The 24,735-nt window shown below is 41.7% G+C and overlaps 1 protein-coding gene across 1 annotated transcript in view; it reads left to right on the top strand.

Annotated features, from left to right (window-relative positions):
* LOC112115942 (leucine-rich repeat-containing protein 7) overlaps positions 1-24,735 on the top strand; it is a 243,760-nt gene that overhangs the window by 108,420 nt on the left and 110,605 nt on the right. Inside the window, exons 7-8 of the mRNA XM_029912345.1 lie at positions 14,948-15,011; positions 19,467-19,541. Coding sequence (XP_029768205.1) covers positions 14,948-15,011; positions 19,467-19,541 — 139 coding nt within the window. The remainder of the gene's footprint in view (positions 1-14,947; positions 15,012-19,466; positions 19,542-24,735) is intronic.

Genomic DNA, 24,735 nt, shown 5'->3' with positions numbered 1-24,735 from the left:
AATATTTGCTCTCTATTAAATGTTGAGTAGTGTTCCTATGAGGTTTGAAGGGGAAAATCCCACTTTCCTTATTTGAACCTCTGCTTAATTATGCACTTGGCCAAACCTCTGCAACATGTTGGTGCACAGCCGTGCATTTTGCAGATTAATATTCCTAATTGCCATGCAACCACAGTAGGCGTTATGCCTTTTTGATTGTGTAGACCTAAGAAATAATATTTATAATAAGAATAATTCTAAACGGCCATAATAGACCTATGCAAACTTAATGTTGGAGGATAGTTACTTAACTTAATATGAGAACTTCTAGAGTTATTTAAAGTCTTCAGAGACAAATCACTTACTTTAATATTTTGTCATAGTCCCTGATGACATTTATTGATTCTCAGTTGATTGTTATTTCAGAGTACAAAATCCTGAGTTTTCAAATTTGCCTAAATTGAAATGGGTGTTGTATTATCACTTTTTTGTGATAGCTATCTCTATTCATGTGTAAGAATGTTTTCTATCTGATGAAAATTAATTTTTAATTAAACATATTGGATTATCTGTGAAGTCCAGATAACATATATTCAATAATATATAATGCATTAATTTACACATGGCTTAGCTTTATACAGTACATATACCATCTTATACTGTGTAAATCAGTGGTTTTCATTTCTTTTCATTTGCGAACCCCTATAAAATTTCAAATGAAGATGCGGATGTCTTTGGAAATTTTAGACATCATATCATTGTTCTATGGTAACGACAACCTTTTGCAGACCCCTTAAACATAGTGTGTGGACCCACAGAGGTCCGCGGACCACAGATTGAAAACCACTGGTATAAATGGTATATATTGTTTTGAGGTTAATTTTATAGCTGATACTGGCTTCACATGTAATTCGTTAGTTGGTATGCAAATAAACTGATGTGTGAGTTTTACTGGGTATACATGGTAACACTTTCATTAGTACTAGTTAAAATATAACTACACTGCAATGGGAAAAGTAAGCTAAATTGCAGGTTTTCCAAGTAAATTTAAAATTGTATCATGAGATAATTAAGAAGTTACAGAGTAAGTCTTAAAGTGCAAGGACCTGGAGGGAATGTATTTTTGATTGTGGGATCATTAACAAATTAAAATCTAGGTTATTGTATACAAAGGTGGTATGAAAACAACCTACATATTATTTGGAAATAATACATCAGCAATAAAGGCAACATTGTTGCTTTTGGTTGCTTTTCATTTCCCAAGCGCTTCCATCTATCATTATCTAGCAAAAAAATTTCACCTTGTATCCAGCTGGACAGGAAAATGGTGTATGTCATATCCTAATTCCCTATATTCTAACTGACAAAAATGACAAGATATAGCAGGTATGCATTAGTTCCATGACAATTACGTTGTATTTATTACCACATAAATGTAAGCTGTCCTGATATATTGATTCTCATTCATGATTTTACCACATTTATAGATGCTGTTGTTTTTCATGAGTATAATGCTTTGTTTGTGGAAAAACTTGAATCTGGTGAAAAGTGTGTGTTCTAAGGGCCAAATCCTTCTTGCCATAATCACCATTTTAAGCCCATGGGAATACTCATCATGACTAAGGTGACCAGGATTTGGCCAGTAATGTGGATGTTTGTGTTTCTATTAAATGTAAATCTGGACCAGGTTTGCAGCTTATTTAAAATGTTTGGAGTATGACCACTATGTTCAATCTAACAAAGACAATCAGAGTAAACATCACAAGGGGAGCCTGTATTAGCAATTTTTTAGGTTTACAATAAAATTTTATATTTAATGCCACTGACTTCTACCACTTGAATCATAGTTTATGGAGTGTGAATGTTGTTAATATCACTGTAATAATTGCTGATGTTTCATCAACTGTAAAACAAACATTCTAAAGTACTAATTTATTTAGTTTTTCACATAGCTTCAATTTTACAGAAGTCTGCTTTCCCACTGCTGTGTATAGGAGTGACATGCCTGATCCTCTGCCTATTGAAGTCGGTGGCAAATCTTCCATTGACTGCGGAAGCATAGGGTCAGGCCCTCTATGTATAAATCTGACACTTATTTATGAATGGAAGAGTAGACTCTTTAAATCTAGGGCAGCCTGGATAAACATTTATGTCAAAACTTTACTAAAACCTTTGTATACAGTTTGTCACAATAATTGCATGAGATATTCTAAGGAATGGGTATTAAACTAAGCATTAGTTTTGAGTGCCCCTTTACAATGCCATCTTTGATGTAGTAACCCTCATTAGAAATTTGATTAATTCTTCTTACAAGAGATATATAATAATTATGTAAAATAACTTGTAAATACTGCAAAGTAAAATAAATGTATATAATTCCATTAAGTCCAATGAAATTACTATATGGCATTGTGCAATATCTTTTTATATATTATAAACTAGTGGAAATTGTCCCGTCACGTCTTTAAAAAACCTATAATTTCTTAAGTTGTTTGCTTGACTATGATCATTGCTTAAAATATTGCTTAAATGGTATTTCTGAGCACATTTTGCAATAATTTTATGCAGAAGTTAAAGTTCTAGAAAACAAGCCAATTTTCAAAGATATCTTTGTTTGCGAGACTGAAAATAATGTACAATAAACATAGGTTTTGTTTTATGTATGCTTTTGCAGAACAAACTAGACTGTAGAATTAATTGCGCCTTAAAATATCAACTTAATCTTACTTGAGAAGAGTTTGTGTTAAACATACATTTTAAAAAATATAAAAATAGCATATTGCTATTCATTTGCCGGTGCCAAGTTAGCAGGTATTTTCTGAATGATAAAGGTATTTTTCCTTGGAGCATTTGTTGTCAGCATAGGCATGGTGGAGCATAATCACTCATAATTTTTAATTCCTTAAATATTGAATGGTAAAGGTGCAGTAATAATTACCTCTGTGAGAAACAAAATTTTATATTTGAATGTAATATTAACTGTCAACTGAAAATTTAAGAGCCAAGCTTTTTCTCTTTTCACATGTGAAGGCATTGTACTAAATAATATATGTACATGTATTGTATAATACTGCTGAAAAACGGTAATGGCAAACAAAGGCATGTTACCAGGTAGTGTAAATAACTGTATGCTTGGGATACTAATTTTACACTTTGAAGTATGTTTCTATGGAAGTAAAAGCCTTTGTATGATATTAAGAAATGAAAGATGCTATGGGGGAGGTGTTCAAAGAACTCTCATAATTCACAAAGGTTGCATTCATCATTTTCAAGGTCATTCTGAGAGCTTGTACAGTATCTTACTGCTTGAGGGACTGTTAATCTGTATAAGAGCTGAATCTTTTTCATATGATTTATACAAGATACTTCCATCCACAAAGGAATAGTTGGCAAGATGCTAGAAAATTAAATGTAATCATTATTCAGAAACGAATTCCAATCTTGCAGATTCTTTCTGCTAGGGTAGCTCATACTAGTCTGAGCAGTTCTATAGATATCAATGGGATTCCTCATGGTACTAATGCTATCGTTAGTACTGAAAACTTGCATCAATGTAACTAATGACTAAATTCTGATTAAACTAAACTGATTTAAACATATCTACATTAAGAATGTGAAGTGGTATAACTAGATCAATTATAAATTGATTTAGGTAGACTGGTGCAAATTTTCTAGTTTAGACAAGCCCTTAGGCAGTTGGGTATAGTGAGTTATAACTTATCAGAAAGATAGTAATAATTGTTCATTGTTTTCATATTTCTTTCTTTTTTCAAACTAAGTACTTTCTGCCCTTTGTTTATTTGAGTTTCCTTTTCCTGGATATGTGGATTTCTGTTAGATTTTACATGACATTTTCCAGTCAGAAATACAATACAGTGAGAAGTCAGGAGGAGGAGAGGGGATGCATTTTTAGCTGGAATTTTATTGCATGATAAAACTGGAACAAAATACTTTTGGGGAGGGGATTTAAAGCACCTATTTGATCGAGATGATTTCATTACCTTTTAGTGCTTTGTTCTGTCTTGAATGACTCCAACTTTTTGTCAAAATAACCTTACCTGTTAAATGTTTAATGTGGAAAGGTACGATATTTTCATCACTCCTTCTGGTTTTAAATCACTTGCAGTTTTAACTAGTGTGCATTTTAAGAACAAAACTTTATTAAGGGACAAGTTGGAAGTTGGGGGACAGCACAGAACAAAACCAGTCTCACCCCGCTGCGTAACTAAGGGCTTGTCTAAACAGTGTGGCAATGTGCAGTATGGAGTGGAGGGTGGTTTCTAAAGTGCACTAATGTGTTACTCATTAATTGGTCCCAGTAGACCCTGCTGGTGCACACTAAAAGTTCCCTAGTATGCTTTTATGCACTACTGTTTGAAACAGTACTATGTTAAAGGGAACTAGGGAACTTTTAGTGCACACCAGCAGGGTCTATGGGGACCATAGTGGGAAGGTGAAAGGAATGAGAATGTGAGCTGTAACAGTGATATGCACATCCTAAAATGCTCAGTGATCAACAAGATGTAGTTGATTTGCAGGTTTAAAGGACTAGCGGGGAGGTGGGGGGTGTCTGAGATTTTACTAATTTGGAAATGAAGAAAAACAGTAGGAGAACAATGAACAGGTAGAAGAAAACCATATGGAAGGCACAGAGGTTAAATAAACAAGTAGAAATAGAGAGACCAGTGAAGATGATTTAATAATATAGGGACAAGTCCTACAGTCCTTGCTCTCGTGAAAATTCCAATAACACCAGAGTCAAAGGGCTGCAGGATTTGGCTAATACATTGAGGCTTCCAAACAAATGGTTTAATTAGTCTTGTATTGATTACTTTATCTTGCTTAACTCCTCCTAAGTTTGAAAATGCTGTAATTTATATATTATATTATACTATAAGTGTAATGTAAAGGCTCATGAGCTATTCAGCTGATACATTTGAGGGGAGATACTAATTTGATTCGCTGCTGGAGCATTTGTCTGAGAAGCTAGAGCAGAGTGGGCAAACTACAGCCCAGGGGCCGCATCCAGCCCTCCAGATGTTTAATCTGGCCCTCGAACTCCTGCTGGGGAAAGAGGTCAGGGGCTTGCCTCACTCTGCACGGCTCCCGGAAGCAGCAGCATGTCCCCCTTCCAGCTCCTATGCATAAGGGCAGCCAGGGGGCTACACACGCTGCCCCCTCCCCAAGTGCCACCCTCGCAGCTCCCACTGGCCGGGAACCACAGCCAACCACAGGGGTGGCACCTGCAGACGGGGCAGCGCACAGAGCTGCCTGGCTGTGTCTCCGCGTAGGAGCCGGAAGGGGGACATGCCACTGCTTCTGGGAGCTGCTTAAGGTAAGCGCACCAGAGAGCGTGCACCCCTGATCCCTCCCATGCCCCAACCCGATTCCCCCTCCCGCCCTCCGAATCCCTCGGTCCCAGCCCAGAGCAACTTCCTGCACCCCTAGCCCCTCAGCCCCACCCCAGAGCCCCCAACCCCAGCCTGGAGCCACCTACCGCAGGACCCCTCATTTCTGGCCACACCCCAGGACCCCAGCTGGAGCCCTCATCCCAACCCCCAATTTCATGAGCATTCATGGCCCATCATACAATTTCCATACCTTGATGTGGCCCTCTGGCCAAAAAGTTTGCCCACCCCTGAGCTAGAAATACACTTTAACAACTTCTCGCTGTAAAACATTAATTACTGTATGTTACAGAGACATTTGTCTGGCTTCAGGTACATGTTTGTACAGCTTCTATCACAATGGGGTCCTCATCAGTGACTTGGACTCATTGGCATTGCAGTAGTACAATAATATAATAATAATATTATGTGCACAGTAGTATCAGAATTGTCACACTGGTGTTCATATCCTGACTTAAATGTATGACCCTCATGTATGAGGTTTGAAGTTATGCTGAAGGCTGGAGTACAACAGGTTAACCAAAGTGTCTACTTAATTACAGAAATCTAATTAAGCAGATAGCTTCTTAAACTTGGTAGCTGAGCATTTGCTTGTCTATTTGCTTCTCACTTTACCAACCTCTGATTTATTATTATTATTTATTGACTGTTGCATTCTACTACAAAAGAACAGTATTTCTAAAAAACTTTCTGTGAAATAAAAGAAGGCCTTGTCTATATTTGAAGAACTTAAAAATGAGATAAAGTTTCATCTTAATAAATGCATATCAATATTTTCTATCTGACTTTCAGCACAAGATCAGATAGATTGCCATATTTTAGATGTAACCTCTTTGATTACCGAATTCACTTCTCACAATTAGCGTGAAAAACATTGACAGTATAGCGCGCTATTCATTAGGACTTTTATCATTCTATACTTTTCCAGTTAAGCCACTAATTACCAATAATCTTTTAGTGGTAATTTCCAGTGTGGTATAAAAGGATGGGCACATCCATTGTTGTTAGTAGGAGTTATGCATTTCACCTGTAGTACGTGTCACCAAATATAAACCCTATTACTTCTTTAAAAGTTTGTTTTATACTTGGTATTGATCTTCCAGAAAAGTAAATGTATCCTGTAACAACCAGCATTAAAAATACACTTTTATCTCTTATTTAATAAGTAGCTTTTACATTTGCCACATATTATATGAGGTTACCCAAATTATTCTAAACATTTCTATATTTACTGGAATTGATGTCAGGTAGCATATCATTGATATTCATTCGTACAAATATATTTTAAAAGAAAGAAATAGAAATTAGCTTATACCAAAACTCCAGAATTAAACACGCCAGAAATTCAGATCCAGCTCTCAACTTGGTGACTAGCCTGTGGCTCTCTAACCTCTAAACTTTGGGGAGATTATGAAGGTTGAGACCTGGGTCTATCTCTTGAATGCATGTAATAATCCAATTATCCTCTATATCAGTAGATTACCATGGTCTATGACTTTACTGCCCATTAATTAAAAAAAAATTATATTGTTCAGTAACCTTTTGTTTTTTTGTGGAATTGGAATGCCTGTTTGGGAGTATTTCTCAGGAAATGTGGAAGACATAGGCACAAAAATGTTAGGATATGCTGCATACTGGAATCACAGTTCCTCCCTTTCCCTTTCCTGGGGCTGCAGGAAGTAAGCAAACAATCCCTAAAAAAAATTGTAGTTTACTTCTTCTTTAGCACCGGGCTGGCATTTTGGTCAGGGCTGGGGTGAGGGTGGAGTGTATGTGGGAGTTGTGGCTCCACATACTGCCTGCCTTTCTTGGTATCACTTACTTGTCGAGGAGAGTTACTTCCAGTGGCTGCACCAAAGGGGATCCAGAGCCACAATTTAGGTATCCTTAATCTCAACTGCATAGATGGTATTGGGGCATGGCCATACTAAAGGAATGTCTACACTTACTGGGGATCAATGCTGTGGCCATTGATCCACTGGGAGTCCATTTAGCGGGTCTAGTGAAGACTCACTAAATCAACTGCAGATCACTCTCCCGTCGACTTGATAGTCCACTGGAATGAGAAGCGTAAGGTGAGTTGATGGAAGAGTTTAGACACCGCAATGAGTCCACCTAAGCTATGTCGACTTAACCCCGTAGTGTAGACCTGCCCTAAATCTAATTCTTAATGCATACAAACTGCTCTTTAGTCTCACTGTTATGATTCAGTAGTTGTGATTAATATAACTGACAGTAACAAACAGTGAAATAACACGAAGTTTCTATGGGGTGGGAATAAATTTTGGTCTAAAATGAGTTGTTTTCCTTTTTTCATGAGAGGCTAAGGAGTTCATACCTCTATGGTGATGTACAGGCTGCATGCAGACTCACAAAGACAACACTGCTTTGGCTACACTCAATTCATGTTTAGAAGGTTTGCTTTGCAACTGTGAGAACTAGAAACTTTCAAATGTCATTACAAAAATAGTGTTAAGACTTTGGAATCCCAAAGTTGTGGTTGCCACATAAGTACATGAAGTAGGCCAAGACCTTTACATTCCAGGCTTAGAGAGGGTTTGTCAGGTGTCTTTTCCCAAAATGTACTGGAATATAGGTATCTTCATCTAGGCTTAATAAGCACAGTTCAGTCAAGTGTGATGTTTAGAGCCTGAGAAGTAAGAGTATATTCTTTGTGTTAGGTAAAGTTAAATTTATCACAGGAACAGAATATATATGGGCTTTGTAGAAACAGGACTTGGTACATTCCTTGTAAATAAACAAGATTGCATCAAAGAAAATACCAGGTTCAACCAATTTCTACTGCCAACTGGAACATCCCCAGAGCCCTGAAATTTGACTAGCTGCTCATGCTGAAAAGGGGCAACCCTATTATTGCAATATTACTTTGAAAATTAGAATCAACTTTAAGTTCTGCAGAGGGTTCCTAAACCAACCATTTCACTCACTGATTTATATTTTGTATTTCTTTTCTTTCCTTTACTTTTATTTTTAATAACAAAAAGCAGAGTACATCTGTATACGACTCAGTTGGCCTGTCAGGGTTTAGTCGGAAACCCTCCAACACAGGCAGCACCTTTTTCCAACCTGGTTCATGAAAAAAAAGTTGATGAGGCATATATTTAATGAGAAGAGGGAGTTATCTGGGCTTTGACCTGTTTCTTTATTTTTCTTCATTGACTTCAGTATAACGACAGTGAGGGAAGAACTTGACCTGAGATCAGGGGCGGCTCCAGGCACCAGAACACCAAGCGCGTGCCTGGGGTGGCAAGCCGCGGGGGGCGGCCTGATTGTCGCTGTGGGGGCGGCAGTCAGGGAGCCTTCGGCGGCATGCCTGCGTGAGGTCCGCCGGTCCTGCGGCTTTGGCGGCAATTCGGCGGTGGGTACGCCGAAGCCGCGGGACTGGCGGACGTCCTGCAGGCATGCCGCCGAATCCGTGTTACCAGCAGACCTCCCGCAGGCACGCCGCCGAGAGCCGCCTGACTGCCGTGCTTGGGGCGGCAAAATACATAGAGCCGCCCCTGCCTGAGATGCTTGGTTTATCTTATATTTGGCCCTGTTAAATACAATGCCCAAGGAAGAGGAAGACTTTATTGTTAGCCAGAATGTCTGGAATGGCATTTCAAAGTGAGACCTGTATAACAGTCTCATGAAGCCTTATTGGAGTAAAGTCTTTGCTTATCTGATCATAAAAAGCAACAAAGAGTCCTGTGGCACCTTAAAGACTAACAGATGTATTGGAGCATAAGCTTTCATGGGTGAATACCCACTTCGTCAGATGCAATATCTTCTTCAAGAGCTTGCTCATGTCCATTCCATGTTAGGTGTGTATGCTCACCACATGCACTGGTGCCAGAAGTTTTTCCCTCAGTGGTATCTGTAGGGGACTGACTCTGGCACCCTGCACTGGTATAAGTGCACTGGCTCCCCCCTCCCTCAGTTCCTTATTACCTCCAGTGACCGTGCTGGAAGGTCTCCTTGCCTTGGCAAGTGTTCTCTACCCAATGGTTTTTTCCTTCAACCTTTTGTGTAAATAGTTCTTAGATAAATAATTTTTATTGTTCTCTTGATAGAAAGCTTAACAGTGCTGTAGATAAGTTAGACAGTCCCCTGAGGGACTTAGCCCAAGGAGACGGAGCATGCCCCGGTCCCCGGGCTTCAAGCCTTGTGATTGCTGCAAAAAACATATGCCAGTCAGAGACCCACACCAAAGCTGCTTCAAGTGCTTGGGGAAAACCCACATTAGCGACAAAGTGTCACATCTGCAAAAGCTTCAAGCCAAGAACTAAAAAGGAGCAGGACATAAGACTAATAGCGATCCTTATGGACTCTGCCCTCGCGCTGGCCTCTGAGCTGACACAATCGGACTCTGCACCAAGCACCTTGGCATCAGTGCGAAGTGCGCCACAAGCACCGATCTCGCGCTGATCCCTGTCCCCAGTGTCTGCTAAGAAGCAGAGGAGGCACACCAGAAGAGGGTGCTCCTTGATGTCCTGTACACGGAAGGAGAAATCTGGAGAGCAGCATAGGCCTGTGCGTGGCAGCGTATCTTCTCTGGAGCTCAGCCAGGCACCTGCATCACTGGCTAGGCTATCAAGCCCTCCTAGGGACCTACCAGCCACTCCGGGTAGTGGCAGAGATCCCTGGCACCTGGCAGTTCCATCCACGCCAGAGGTCCTCCAGGCTGCTAAAGACATCATGTCTTTGCCTGTGCTGCCGCTGCCCCATCAAGACGTTATCGTCTCGAGCGGGAAGCCATCACCAGGGCCCACGCAACATTCTCCATCTTTGTGGCATTGCTCCCCAGCACCACAGCTGTCGACATCAGAGCAGCGATCTCTGGAGACGCGCTTTTGACTCGCCCATACCGACCAGAGCTCCTGGCACTGTTCACTGGACTCTTGGCGTCGGTCCTCCGAGGCATGGCATCGCTCTTCAGGCAGTCAGCACAGACCCAACGTGCCTCCGGTTCCTGGAATCATGGCAATGGTCGTTGGAGCGTTGGCATCGATCCTCAGAGCAATGGCGGTCACCTGAGACCATGGCGTAGGTCCCTAGAACCATGCTGCCAATCCCTGCGTCTGAGATGCTGATCTCCGGACTCACAGCAACAATCCCCAGAGTTGAGACGGTCCCATTCCTGTATTCAGAGTCCCAGCATCGATCTCAGAGCTCTAGGCATTGATCATCGGTGTACCATTGTTGATGTGCCACGCTTCACTGCCGGTCCCCGGGCAGAAGGTACCAAGACCCCAAGACCCAGCACCTCTCCCCTAGCAGTAAGCACCAGGATGGTAGGCACGGAAGGGAGATGGATACAGCGACAGCACCGCCATGGTCCCCAAGACAGGAACTTTCCTCCTCGGGCTCGGAGGCTGAGGAGATTGAGGGTCCCTCAAGCAGATATACCAAGCCAGATCTGGGTCGGGGGTTCCATTGGGACTACCAGCCGGTGCATGTCCCCAGGGCTCACCCTGTGGCACTTTTGGAACCCGTGGGTGTTCCCCCAGGCATTGGAAACCCAGATGCAACGATCGGTGTCGGAGGTGTCAGAGAGACAATCAGAGAGGCAGTTGGTAACAATCTCCGCCCGTGCATCCTCTCCTCCCCCCCGGAGTCTGAGTAAGGATCCGAGCAAGGTGTCTACCAGCAGCTTCTGGCCTTGGATGAGGCTCCTCCCCCTACCCTACCCTCCTCGTCGTCCTCCCCCAATGAGGCAGTGGCAGGACCATCCCAGACAGTACCTCAGGACTCTTTCAAGGCACACGCAGGGCTGTTAAAGCGGGTGGTGGCAAACCTGGGGTTGGAAGCAGAGGAGCTGGCGGAACCCTCTGACACCCTCTTTGACATTTTGGCCATGGTGGAGGAGTTCCTGGCTGTTTTAGAGGAAGAGAGAAATGTGGCAAGAACCTCGCTTCAAACAGCCTCTGACGTGGTGGACTCAGTGGCCAGGTCCATCATTTCGGCTGTGTCAATGAGACGGGCATTGTGGCTGCTATCTTCGGGACTGTCGATGGAGGCCCAGTAGTCAATTCAGGACCTAGACCTGTTTGTGGAACAGACAGTCTCATGGTTACATGGGCTTTAGGACTCTAGGGCTACTTTATGTTCTCTAGGTCTCTACACACCGGCCCCTGCCAGAAAGAGGTTTAAGCCACAGCAACCTCAAAGACCAGGAGGCCAAGCCCGACCAGAGCCCTACCGTAAAAAGGGCAAGGGCTATAAGCATCAAGGCCAACAACCAGCCTCTTCCTCCTATTTGGGCTCTGCCCACTACCTGCCTGGAAGCAAGCAGGCTTTTTGAGGGTGTGCCCAACGGCAACTTTCCAGTGTGCAGCCAGGATCCTGCATCCCTTTTGTTTTCAAGCTGCCTGTTTCCTTTCTTTTCCTCCCTGCTTGGATTGCTATAACATCAGACTGGTGGGTCCTCAGCACAGTAGTAGTGGGATATACCCTCCAGTTTATTTCTATTCTCCTCTCCACTCCCCTTCCCATCCCTCTTCATGTACCCAGTTCTTCTCCCTGCAAGATCTTGACAGCGGATTGCTTTCTGATGCCTTTTGCCTGTCTTGGACAGGCGACCTGATGTATGACTTCCTGCCGATCCTGCTTATCAGCAGGACCCTCATGAAGGTCAAAAGGGATAAAGCCAGTGTCGTCATGATCACCCCGGTATGGCCTCGCCAGCATTGGTTCACCGTGCTCGTGGACTTGGCAACAGCAGCCCTGCGGAAACTTTGTAATGAGTGAAAAAAAGCTAAGTCAGTCTGGTCTGACCAAGATATTGTCTGAGCCTACCAATAACCAAAAATAACTTTGATTTCTTCTCCCACTGCTGTTCATAAGTTATCAAAAAATTTTCTACCTTCTGTTGAAAATCTTGTACCTAGTTTTGAGGTTTTTTTGCTGTCTTTTGTCCTTGTATTTAATATCAGTCCAAAAGGTGCATAGATTATACTGCTACCCTCACTGGAGAATCTTACAAACTCCATTTACATATTATTTTAAGTATCTTGGGCCTTATTCGTTGCTGGTGTAATTCAAATGGCTTTAACAGAGTCAGTTTATGCTTGGGATGACTCTGTCCTCTCTACTCTAAACAATACAATTCAGGCTGAAATCCTGGGCCCATTGGATAGGTCTACACTGCAGCTTGGAAGGTGCTATTCCCAGCCCAATAGACAGATTCACACTAGTGCACTAAAGCAGCAATGTGAACATTGACACTGGAAGCAGCCTGGGTATTTATTATCCTTCTTACCCTTTGGACCTTTTCTGATCTCTTGCTGTGTAGAATGGAGCTCTAAATTCCATAGCCTGAATGTGGCCTAACTTTGTTATGCAGTTCTAGAAAATAAAATCTCCCAAATGCATTCTTACTCTGCCTTTTGACACACTCAGCTCCTTCTGATTTTGTGAAATTCACACAGTTTAATTTAAATATACATTTCAGTGATGTTTGTAACCTGTATCTGGGGGGGGTGGGGGAGAAATGCAATGTAGCACCTAACAGGAATTTAAAGGATGGGGGCTTTTTAGAAGTAGGGTTTTGTTTGTTTGTTTTTGCAGGGGTAGGGGAGGAATTACAGTTGATTTATGCAGGATCAAGATAAATTACCTCAAATCTAGAATTTTACTATCAGTGAGATTCTTGCCTTTCATAATTTGCAGCTTCATTGACTGAGGTAGAAGGTGGTCAAATGAGTTTTTCATGGTTACATAGTGATTAATCACAGATGTAAATTCAGGTTCCTCCTGATACAGTCCTTTACTGTAGTCACTGTGGTTGATTAATTATTAGGAGGCATAAATTGGTTGACCTGCATACCTCGTATTCTTGATTTTTCGTTGCATTTCATGGTGTTCCAAAGAAGGTGAGCTGCTTTGGTAGGCTTTGCTGTTCATGTCTACACAGTGCTGCAGTATGAGCAGCAAGGAGCTTCACCACCCTGGGGAGGAAGTCTGCTATGAGAGAGTACAGCAAGTTTTCCCCGACACAGATCTGGGATCTCTACATCCCTTTTGGGTGTCGTGTATGCCAGGGAGTGCACAGAGGAAGAAATATCTGTCCTGCATTGCAACTGTAGTGGAGCAGAAGCTCAAGGCAGGAGGAGCTCATTATGCTTTCCCACTTCCTTAGTGCACCCACAGAATAGCATAAACAATCTGGTACAATCTGGTAATTTTTTAGTACTTTCCTCCATTTCACTGATGTACCAGCTGTCTGTTGATCCCTAGAAAAAACATCCCTCAGACTTTCTAGTGTAGAAAGATAGTGAGAGACAGAAAAAGAATAAACTGTTATAATACGCTTCAAGAATATTAAATTCTTGCCCAATATCTTTTATCTAATGAAGAACATCTCTCTTTCTGTGTAAGATTATGAAGTTGCTTCCACAATACTTTGACATGAGAGACAGCCATATTTGGCCCTGAATATTATTTCACTATTAAAGTGGGTCTTTATCTAGGGACTGGCAAATCACTGATGCATTTAAAACACTGTATATGTCTTAGGCTGTTTTGTCTCCTTTCATTTTGCTTAATCTCTTGGACAAGGCTCATCACATCAAATCCTCTATCGAGCATTGATGCTCTTTATGTTATAAAATGGCAAATTACATTAAATATCTAGTAGGTTTCAGGTTTCTCTCCGTAAATAAATGTTGCCACTAGATGTCTTGGTACAGTGCATAATTGCTTAATTATAAATTGTGTTCTAGAGTTTATCTTGAATGTTTACATTGATTTATTTAAGATAATAGATCAGAAAAAATCCATAATATTTTTCAGTGTAGCTGTTTAGTTATGGCAGGAATGAAAGATTAGTTTCAGATTATCAATAAAATGTAAATGTATAATAACAGAGTAATCTAGTAATGTTATTACTGTATATCCCTTTTCTTTTCTCACTCCATTTCCTCCTATTGTTTGTTAAATGTATGCAGGGCCGGAAGTGCCCATGAGCAGAGAACTAGTCTCAAGCCTGTGCATTACTTCAGGCCAACGTAAGCCCTCAAAATAGGGTTTAAGTGGGAATTAATTGTTACGTAGACTCTGCTGCTCCTCTGCACACGGATGAATTTCAATTTCATTGTGTCATGTCTGAAATTAGACTGCAAACTCTTCTGGGGCAAGGACCATGTCTTTGTACTTTTTCCATAAAGTCCCTAATTCATTTTGGGGGGTTGTATAAATAAAAAAATTTCATTAGAATTGTGAAAATATATATGACTTTATATTTTTTTTAAAATACTTGGGTCAAATTCATTCTTGGAGTGACTCAGGTGAAATTAGTAAAATTATATCAGGGTTCAATTTGCTCCCTTTTGGCTATCTTTGTATTAGAAGTAATATTTTTTGCTTCAGGAACTTAAGCTAATATGCCTTAAATCTGAAACAAATTGTATAGACTCTGCTCTTATATCAGTGTAAATCTGATGTAACTCAATTGAAACCTGTGGCCTTATCTGATGCTTAATCTGATATAACAGAGCAAAATTTGGCCCAAAATTTCAAGGTAAAATTCTCACCTTACATGTTTTCCTTGTCTGTTACAGGTCAATGCACAAACTGACACAGCTGGAGAGGCTTGACCTAGGCAATAATGAGTTCTCTGAGCTGGTAAGGAAAAATGTTTTGGTAGAATGTTTGTGTGTTTGTGTTAGACCTTTTATACATGGAGAATTAAAATTTTAACTTAAAAGATGCTTTGGGCACATTTATTAGTAAAATAATGAATTTGCCGTAGCTCAGAGGATTGGTAATGGAATTACAGGACCTTTCAATTCCAGCAAGCTGTTTGAAATCAGGTCAAAGTTGGAAGTGAATGAATATCAATAACAATTAATAGATGTGGGAGGCTTACCAATATGTGAAATGAATTGGTGATCCCATCATAGCTACTTTTGAACAGGTGTTAATATTTCCAAAGCTACCGCCACATTTGGCACTATGTGGCATACTTACTAGCAGGGGTAAACTTTTCAAAAGCACTTATGTGACTTAGGAGCCTAAGTCCCATTGACTTTCACTGATGCTCCTAAATGCTTAAGTAATTTTTGAAAATGGGACCTAAGTTACTTGGGTGCTTTGGAAAATTGTACTCACTCTCAATAAAGAGACAAAGGACTAATTTAACATCATCTATAGGTGTGTTTCTATTATTTCAGGGATGAGGCACTTTTGTAGGGCAATGTGAGGAAACTTAAACTGATCTTCTGTTGTGCTTATTCTGTGGATAAATAGATGATTTCACGTATAGGAGCTATTAATTCAGCACATTTATCAGGCGCTAAGTTCCTTCTTTCTATCAGTCTGTCTTAGGTATTTCTATAGTACCATCACACTAATACCTAAATTACAACTTTTTATAATATGATGTATGCCCACCTGTATGTGTAAAGCAGCTATAACACAATTGACATTATATAAATAACCATTAATATTTAACAGTAAACAATGTCAGCTTGGTCATCAGCAGTGGTCTTCTAAATAACATTAAATTCAGTCAATTAAAACAATAAATTCTGAATGAGCTGATGAATAACAAATTATTCAGCATTTTGTGTTTGGTGTTATAAAGTTAAAGAGAGATTGAGGCCATTTTGTACCACTGCTGCCTCATCCTCTGTCAGACTTTCAACTGCCAGAGATCTGTCATGGTCTAGGCCTTTGTAAAAAAGCATGTTTGTATCTACCAAAATTTTGGGGCAGTTTCATCTCTTGTGTTTGGAGTTATGCTGAATTAGCTGCAGTAAGCCTATCTGTGAGAAAGCACAGAAGTCCAGGAATGGTCTAACATTAAGCTGTAAGCTTTTTATTTGAAAAGTAAGATTTAATGTTCTTCAAAAACAATTTTGAAACTGTCATTGATTAGGATATGTTTGCTCTTTCCAGAAAGTCCAAAGATATACATAGAAACATTTCTTTATTTGGATAATGTGCAGCAAAATAGATGCCAGCATTATCGTCTGAAAGAGATGTACTTTATTTCAGAAATAAGAAATGGACCTATTAGGATGGAAATGGTGAAAATTTCTGGTTGAGTGAAAAATGTGTGCACTTAATATAATGGGTAAAAGTGAACTCAGGACCCTATATCTGAAGTTGTCACCGTATATGAAAAATCCATTAGGTTACAAAGGTATAATAGAACAGGATTTGACCCATTTCCTCCAATATAAATAATTTCTGAGGAACTGTATGTGAAGTAAAAATTGTCATTAATCATAAATCCAGGTAAATTCTTATCAGAGAAATCGAGTTATACGTCTGTATGTTTAGTTGCATGCACATATTGTTGGCAGTGCAAACCATCCATTTCTGACTGGCATGCGTAATATGTTAAAACTAATTCTGAAGCATTAGTGACATTACTGTTCACTACTATGGAAAGAGTGCTTTTTTGCATAATTGTATAAATCACAGAACAGGAGGAGGTTTTAAAAGAAGACAGTTTCTATCAGATATAATATCATCGGAATCACAGAGATGGAAAAAGAAAGGTCAAAATATAAACAGTTACAGTATATGGGAATTTTTTAAAATGTATGATCAGACATTTTTAAGTAATAATTGTACGAAAGGGGAAAGGAGGGGAGAAGTTGCAGGGATTGTGATTGTTTGTTGTAATCATCTAACATTTCTCATGGAAATGGGAGTTTCTTTCTTGGAAAACATTTCACGCTAGCTCTACTACTGTCAAAGATTACTCTTTGTGGGTGACTTCTCTACCTTTTGAATATCCAACAGTCATTAAGGTTCCTCATTCTGGACTGATCCAAGCCACATTGAAAACAATGGAAAGACTGCCGTTGACTCTAATGGTGTTGGATCAGGTCCTTCATGTTTGATTAGGATGGCGTTTGCTGTCATTTTATAAAAACAAACAAAACTTTAAAATAAACACTCATTTCAACGTATTTGAAACATCCACTAGCATCCCAATGTCCCTATGTAGCAGCATGCTCAATATGATCTTCTTTCTTGATTATTGTAAACATCTTGATGATTATTGGTATATACAATATTTAATAGGAGAAGATAGTTCTTTGAGATGAGGCAAGACTGTACAACCACCCAAACCTTCCAACCCATTTTCAGATAAAACTCACCTTTTCAAATACCATAAATGTGTCTCTAGCAAAAAAAAAGTGGTTTGTACAACTCCTTCTCTCTTAAAGTTCCACAGGTAAAAAATATGGATTCAAACCTTTGAAACAGGTTTTACATCTCAGAACAAATTAATAGTAATTAATAGTTTGAAATATCTGTGTAGGAAACATTTGTAAAAACCAGTCTGTTTGAGGAAATTTCACTGACCCCTTCCCCCAAAGATCTACATTCAACAAATAAACTGCATGCTACTAGAGCTGAGCAAAATTCAGAATCTCCATCTCATGGGAAATTCCAACATTTTGATATTTGTTTTTGTCCCAAATAGGAACAAAAAGTTGTAATTTTAAAATTTTTCACTGATTGGAAATTTAAAAAAAAATACATGGAATTTTGATCGAAATGAAACATTTCTACATTCCCAAAATCAAAATGTTTCATTTTGATTTGTTGAACTGATCAGAAACAGTTTTGGGTCAGTTCAACTTTAAAAATCATTTTCCTATTGTGGTATAGTGTCTCATGGGAGTTGTAGTTCAGGATCCTGATGCCCCTGGCCTGATGCCATTCTTCCCTATGGGTCAGGCTCCCTGGCTGGACTGTGTTTTTTCTTGTGACTTCTATAATGCACCTGGTCTTCCAGGGAGCCTAGTTGATTTGGGTGGCTGGCCTTTGTAAATGCAGTAGGTCCAGCTCTGCTGTTGCAGAGCAGGTGCTCCCAGCTGGCCTTGTTAAGGGGGCTATACAGGGTTAGAGGGAGTTCCAGCAAAGGGCTGGCGGAGGGAGAGTGAGGTGGGAAGCTGCAGGAAGCAAAAGTGCCAGAGTCCCCTGGATAGGAGGCAGTGAAAGCCGGAGAAGCAAAGAGTGAGCTGAGGAACTGATTTTGGTTGCTTGCATAAGTAGGGACAATAAAAGCCTGCCTAAAAAGAAGACTGCAGGGGTAGTAGTAAGCTGGGGAGAAGCCCTGCCTTGTGACACTGGCTAATAGGGAAGAATAGGGCTCTGAATGACAACTTCCATAAGGCAATGCACTGATAGGGCAATGCAGTAAAGCATTTCAGGTCAGTTCAACGGAACAAAATATTCCGATATCACGGACTGACCCAAAACAAAATATTTCTTTTTGATTTTTCCTGATGGAAAATTTTTGCAAAAAAGCAAAAATTTACTGCAGAAATGTATAAAAATCAATACTACAAAAAGACAGATTTCCTATTTTAGCAGTCTATTTTTAAGTGTAATAAAAAAATTAAGCTAATGAAGTTAGTCAGTTTCATGAATGAAATGTTGCCCAATCTTACATGATGCAAGTATCTGAAGCCTGCTAATAAAGCTGATTCTTGATTTTTTTTTCACAAGCAGTAATTTGACTAAAAAGCTGAAGTGTGTCTGAGACATATGATACTCAGAGAGAGGGTCTTGCTATCACTAAAGTCTTCTAGTCTTAAAAAAAGTGGATCCTTAAAATTATTGCTGAGAATTAGGAATTGGGAGATATAGGTAATTCAGAAGTGCATTAGGTGCTCCAGTAGCTCAGCAAAGTGTACACTGTTATGCTGCCCTCAGTGTTAAGACTGTATATTATTCCAAAAGCAAAATTTAACCTAAGCTCCAAACTAAGACCTAGTCTTTCAAGTCAACACATCTATCTTGAAGCTCCACAGTCCTGACTTCTGTTCTGTTTCATTCAGAAATTACATTTTGACAGCTGACAATATTCTAATTGCATCAAGGATTTCTATGGCCTTTGCATCCATTTCTACTGAGATTTCCTATACCATTTGATAAAGAACAATAATGTATGTAAATTAAAGAACTGTACTGCTTAATTAATTTTTATTTCTGAAAGCCTGATGTAGATGATTAATATATTTATAAAGAACAAAGGAGGACAGGGAAACCATTTGAAAAAAAATACAGAATTAATGAGCGTGTCGATTACACTATTTATTTTTTCTCTAGCCTGAGGTTCTGGAACAAATACAAAACCTAAAGGAATTGTGGATGGACAATAATTCACTTCAGATGCTGCCTGGGGTATGGACATTTATATTATGTAATTATTTTCTTGTAAGATATAATGAATAATTGTGTGTGTGTACACACAGGGATTATTTTCATTTCATAATAGATGGAGATCTCCATCTTAGAATGTGCTATGAAATAAAACAAGACATTTTAAATGTTGCATTATTGCACAATAATATTGAAATGAGGAAATATTGTGCTATAGTAGCATTGTATAATTCTGTTGAAGCTTGTTTTAATATGTGAAAATTTCCACTTTATTTGGTTTTTTGGTCATACATTTGTAAATTGTCATTTTCTTAAACTATATGTGTTTTTGAATGCTAGGGTAGTTATTGTGTTTTCCTGTCGGAAGGAAAATGGATGTTGATACATCTGGGCTTGGTTAGGCTGAGAATAACTTCTATGACAGATGGGCTATGGAAGCTTGGCGAGCATTGTGGATTGCACTACCCCAGAGGCTGTTTGTCAGGGTGAAAATCCCCTCTCTTTAGTTACTACTGGAATACCTCAGTAGGCCTTCCATGCTACCTTCTGAAGAAAAAAAACCCCTCTTATTCCACCTAGCCCAATTGACATATTTAGTGGGCAGACACTTTGTGAATGGTCTCATAGGAAAAAAAAAACCTGAGTATGCTCAGAGTCCTTCATACATCCTGATGTAGAAGACGCATCCATGACTTACACGTACAATCTGAGGCCTGAATCTCCTCATGATTCACTCTGTGCTTTGTTGTTGTGGCACAAATATACACTCTATAGTGTAACATCTAGAGAGCCAAATCCTGCATGCACACTTCTAATTCAAACAATATACCCATTAAGCCAAATTCTTGCCCTATCTATTTGTGCTCAGAGTCAAAAACATCCTCACAGCACTAATCTACTCAGTGCCTGCAGATACCTCAGTCTGTTCTCAGAGAGCTTCTTTCAGGTGCAATCAGATGGTCTTTATATGGCCACCTCTCCAAGAGTTAAGTCTGTAAAATAAACCTCTCCACTCCAGCTGGGGCACAATGAATGCAGTGTGTTGCAGATGTTCCAGTGAGGGGTGTGGAGTTTCATTCCCAATTGTTTCATCCAGGGATATTGAATGGTATGTGCAGGAAAGAGAATCTCAGCTGACTGCTCTAAAATGGACTGAAAACAGGAATGGAAACGGGGACTTTGAGAATGTTTCCTCCTCTGTACCTCAGGCCAATCCATCTCTCTCACACCGATGAGAGACAATGAGGAGTGATGATGGTGTCCCAGAGATGGGAAGCTACCCTCTGCCCCCACTTCTTTACTAGGCCCAACAATCCTAGGAACAGCTGGCCAGTTGCAAAGCTGAGTTACTTGGCAATAAGAATTTCCTGCTTGTACAGGAAACACTGGATGTAGTTTGTTTAGGCCACAACTTTATTCTTAAATGTCTGTGAGTATCTGGCAGATAAAAGTGTACAGTGCAGGTAATTCTATAATCATTACACTATAACCCCAGGTGGCTTCTGTCAGCCCTCCCCCTTACCCAGCCAACCTGCTGCTGGGACCTCACCCCTCCCCTTGTATGAGGGTTAACGGGGGACTATCGAGGAGGGGGGCTTTAGCTCCCTGAGTCCACCCGTTTCTGCTCCTTTAAAGAATATCTCTTTAAATCCTTTACCAATCCATTTTATTTGACCACTGTATTCCTTCATTACAGAGTACGTGCACTGCCCCATGTTTATATAATGAGTTACAACATCATAGCCTAACTCCCCTTTCATGTTTGCCCCAACTAAGTCTCCCTGAACCTGCGTGGGGAAGGTGAAAAAAAACAACAACCCTGCTTCACCTTGCTCACTCAGGCAGTGAGAGAAAAATTCCTTCCCAGCCCTCCGAGAAAGGAGTGACTAGCGCAGTGCCCACAGCGGATCCTGACAAAACCCGGTATTTCACCACTTTCACGGGAGGGAGGGTGGGTGCTGCTCCAGGTAAAAGATGGCTTTTCCTGCACTGGTATGAACCTATATAGTCTCCCCTCTCTTCTGGTCACCTGAGGGGGTTGGGTCAGCGTCCCCATACTAACCTGGTCTGTAGCTCTCTAGCTCTTAAAGGGGCGCACACTTTTTCCCACAAGCAAGATCACAGCCACCACTGCTTAACGTACAGGGAGGTCATTTGTGCTAAGAGGACTCTACTAGGAAGCTAATTAACCTTACTGCTTAGACTAGGTTCTAAGTCAAAACCAACTTGGCAGCTATGAGATCAAATGTAATACACCCTGTATACATTTTTAGAAACATTCAGTAGAAACCTACCGGTTTATCTCGAGATAAATTATGTCCAAACTTGCTGAGCTATTCTTCCATTTTCTACCATATAATGCATTTCAAATACTTAGCAATGTGAGAATTGCCATACCAGATTAGACCAATGGCCTATGCAGTCCTTATCCTGTTTCTGACAGTGGCCAGTACTGGGTGTTTCAGAGTAAAATGTAAAATCTCTAGTAATGAACAACTCTCCAGTAAGATGCAGGCATAGTGCAGAGCTCTCTGCACCTTTCCCTTGGTCTTTCCAAGTGCTCCTCCCTCAGCAATCAGCCTTTTACCTATGCCTGGGAAGAATCCTTCAGTTTTCCCACTCTTAGACCAGGGCAAGGACTACAGTACCCTGTGGGTGGTTTTTTAACACAATAAAAGATTTAGACACATATCTGTCTTACTTTTAGGCTTACGTAGGCATAGCTAATTACAGACACCCCTACCTCTGAGGAGTTGGATTCAGACTGCTCCCCAGCAGTTTCTGCCTCACTCTTTGCCTGTTCTTTGGGGACTGCCCCTTTATGTACCCCAGAGTTCTTTGTTTCACTTTTTCCCACCTGGATTCCCCCTCCTGTAGCTAAGCATGGTCCGAAGTAAAACTTAAAAAATGAGTGACACCTACATTCTCCTTTCTTCTTATGTGGCATCTCCATTACTGGAGGTTTGCAACCATAGTAGACATTCTGTACAATCCTCTCCTAATCTCTTTATGGACGAATAATCCTTTTGATCCACCCAGGATACCACATTGTCCATCCAAGAGCTTCTTTTTCTTCTTCGAGTGCTTGCTCATATTGATTCCATTCTAAATGTGCGAATACCCACATTCGGGGTCGTCGGAAATTTTTCCCTTAGCGGTATCCGTAGGGCTGGCTGTGGCGCCCCCTTGAGTGCTGCGCTCATGTGTCGGTATATTAGGCGCCGCCAGCCCTATGCCCTCTCAGTTCCTTCTTACCGCCCTGCATAGCAAGGGCTAGCAGTTTCATCTCTTCTGACTTCGAGCCTTAGGGCTTCGTAAATAGTTGTTTATAGTAGTTAATGTTAAGTAGTTGTTAAGTGTGGTTAGGAGTTAAAGTCCCAGCGAAGACTTTGCCCCAGGCGGGGCATGCCCCACTCTCCAGGGTTTAAGCCCTGTGTGGACTGTAAAAGGCCTATGCCTCTAAGTAACCCCCACAGCAGCTGCCTCAAGTGCTTGGGGGAAATCACATGTGAAGGAGAAGTGTCATATTTGTAAAAATTTCTGACCCAGGACTCGGAAAGAGCGGGATATTGGTTTGCGGGCTCTCCTCATGGAGGCTGCCCTTCGTCCGGCTTCCGAGCTGTCCCACCAAGACTTGCCTAGTACGTTGGCCCCCTGTCGCCAGTGCCCAGAAAGAAAATGAAGAAGCACGGCTTCCCAGCACTGGGCAAGAAAGGCCATGGGGCATCAGGCAAAGGACCCAGTTCGGGCCTCCCTGCCACTCTGGAGCCACATGGACGTGCCTCCACAGTCGGGGCCCTTAGCCCCTTTAAGGATCCACCACTGACTCCCAAGAGTGGTAGGGACCCAAACTTCTGGCAGCATCAACGCCTTCCCAAGCTTCACCGGTGCTGAGAGAGCAGAGACCTCCGCCGGCGTGTGCCACAGGAAGCAGCAAAGGCTCCCTATGAGGGCAAGCCAGCCGTTAAGACCCCTCAGGGGGCAGTGGAGCACCAACGATCCTCCAAGACAAGGCAGTGCTCTCCATCTCCGCACTGCAAATCTCTGGTGTCACAACCCAGATCCTCTGGGGCTCGCCCTCAGTCACCAGCATCACGATTGCAGTCCCTGTCATCTTGACGCGGATCGCCTAGGGGGGAGGTGCAAGTCTCCGTACTACGGGCACCGTTCGCCCTCCCACCAGTCATCTTCTTGGTGCAGATCTCTACCCCGTGGGAACACTCCCTGTTGTGATTCCGGTCCGCCCCGGCACTGGTCCCCTCAATACTGGCACCGATCTTCTAACTCCAAACACTGGTCTCTGGCATCGACGCTCAGCAGGCAGTCACAGGCGTCGACGTACCTGCCGTGGTCACCAGAAGGGGATTCTACGGGCACGGAAGGGCAGTTCAGCCCCCACCAAGACCCCATCGGCGATTGGGCACCTGAGGCTGCGCCAACATCTCTGGCACTGCCTTGGCAGCATGGCAAGTGCAGTGGCCATATTGGAGTGCGTTGGCATGCTGGTGATGACGATGCCCCCTTTGCACCGCTCATCTACTGCCACCTCGGAGCAACAGCTGGCGGTACCGGCAGCACTGGGTTCGGTGCATGAGACCCACTCAGAGGTCGGGGTAGAGGAGACAGCGCACACTCCAAAACTACCCTCCCCCACGGGGGATGATGCCTCCCCTGGCCGTACAGTCATTGTCATCATCCCCGGACGAGGCGGTCGCGGGACCCTCAAGGGCTAGCCCGCCCGACCATTTTAAAGAACACTAGGCCCTGCTCCAATGGGTGGCCAAGAACTTGGGCCTAGAGGTGGAGGAGAGGGCTGAGCAGGCGGACACCTTGTTCAATGTCCTCTCAGCCTCTACCCTGGCACGTGTTGCACTATCAATGCATGACGGGGTCTTGAAAATTGCCAAGGCCCTCTGGCAAACCCCGTTGTCCATCCCTCCCACCTCCAAAAGGGCAGAAAAGAAGTACTTCATCTCAGCCAGTGTGTTTGAGAACCTTTATACCCACCCACCTCCGGGCTCGCTGGTTGTCTCTGGAGCCAACAAACAGGACAAGCAGGGGCATACTAGTTCAACTCCCAAAAATAGAGGCCAAAAGACTTGACCTTTTGGGGAGAAAAATTTATTTAACAGCCAGCCTGCAATTCTGGGTGGCAAACCATCAGGCTCTCTTGGGCGGGTACAATTTTACATATGGGACTCCCTCCGTAAGTTCA

Source organism: Terrapene carolina, unplaced genomic scaffold, assembly GCF_002925995.2.
Source record: "Terrapene carolina triunguis isolate 2854851 unplaced genomic scaffold, T_m_triunguis-2.0 Scaffold210, whole genome shotgun sequence".
In the NCBI taxonomy this organism is placed as follows: domain Eukaryota; kingdom Metazoa; phylum Chordata; order Testudines; family Emydidae; genus Terrapene; species Terrapene triunguis.
The sequence above is the reverse complement of the archived record's forward strand: the minus strand, read 5'-3'. Positions and strand labels throughout refer to the sequence as shown.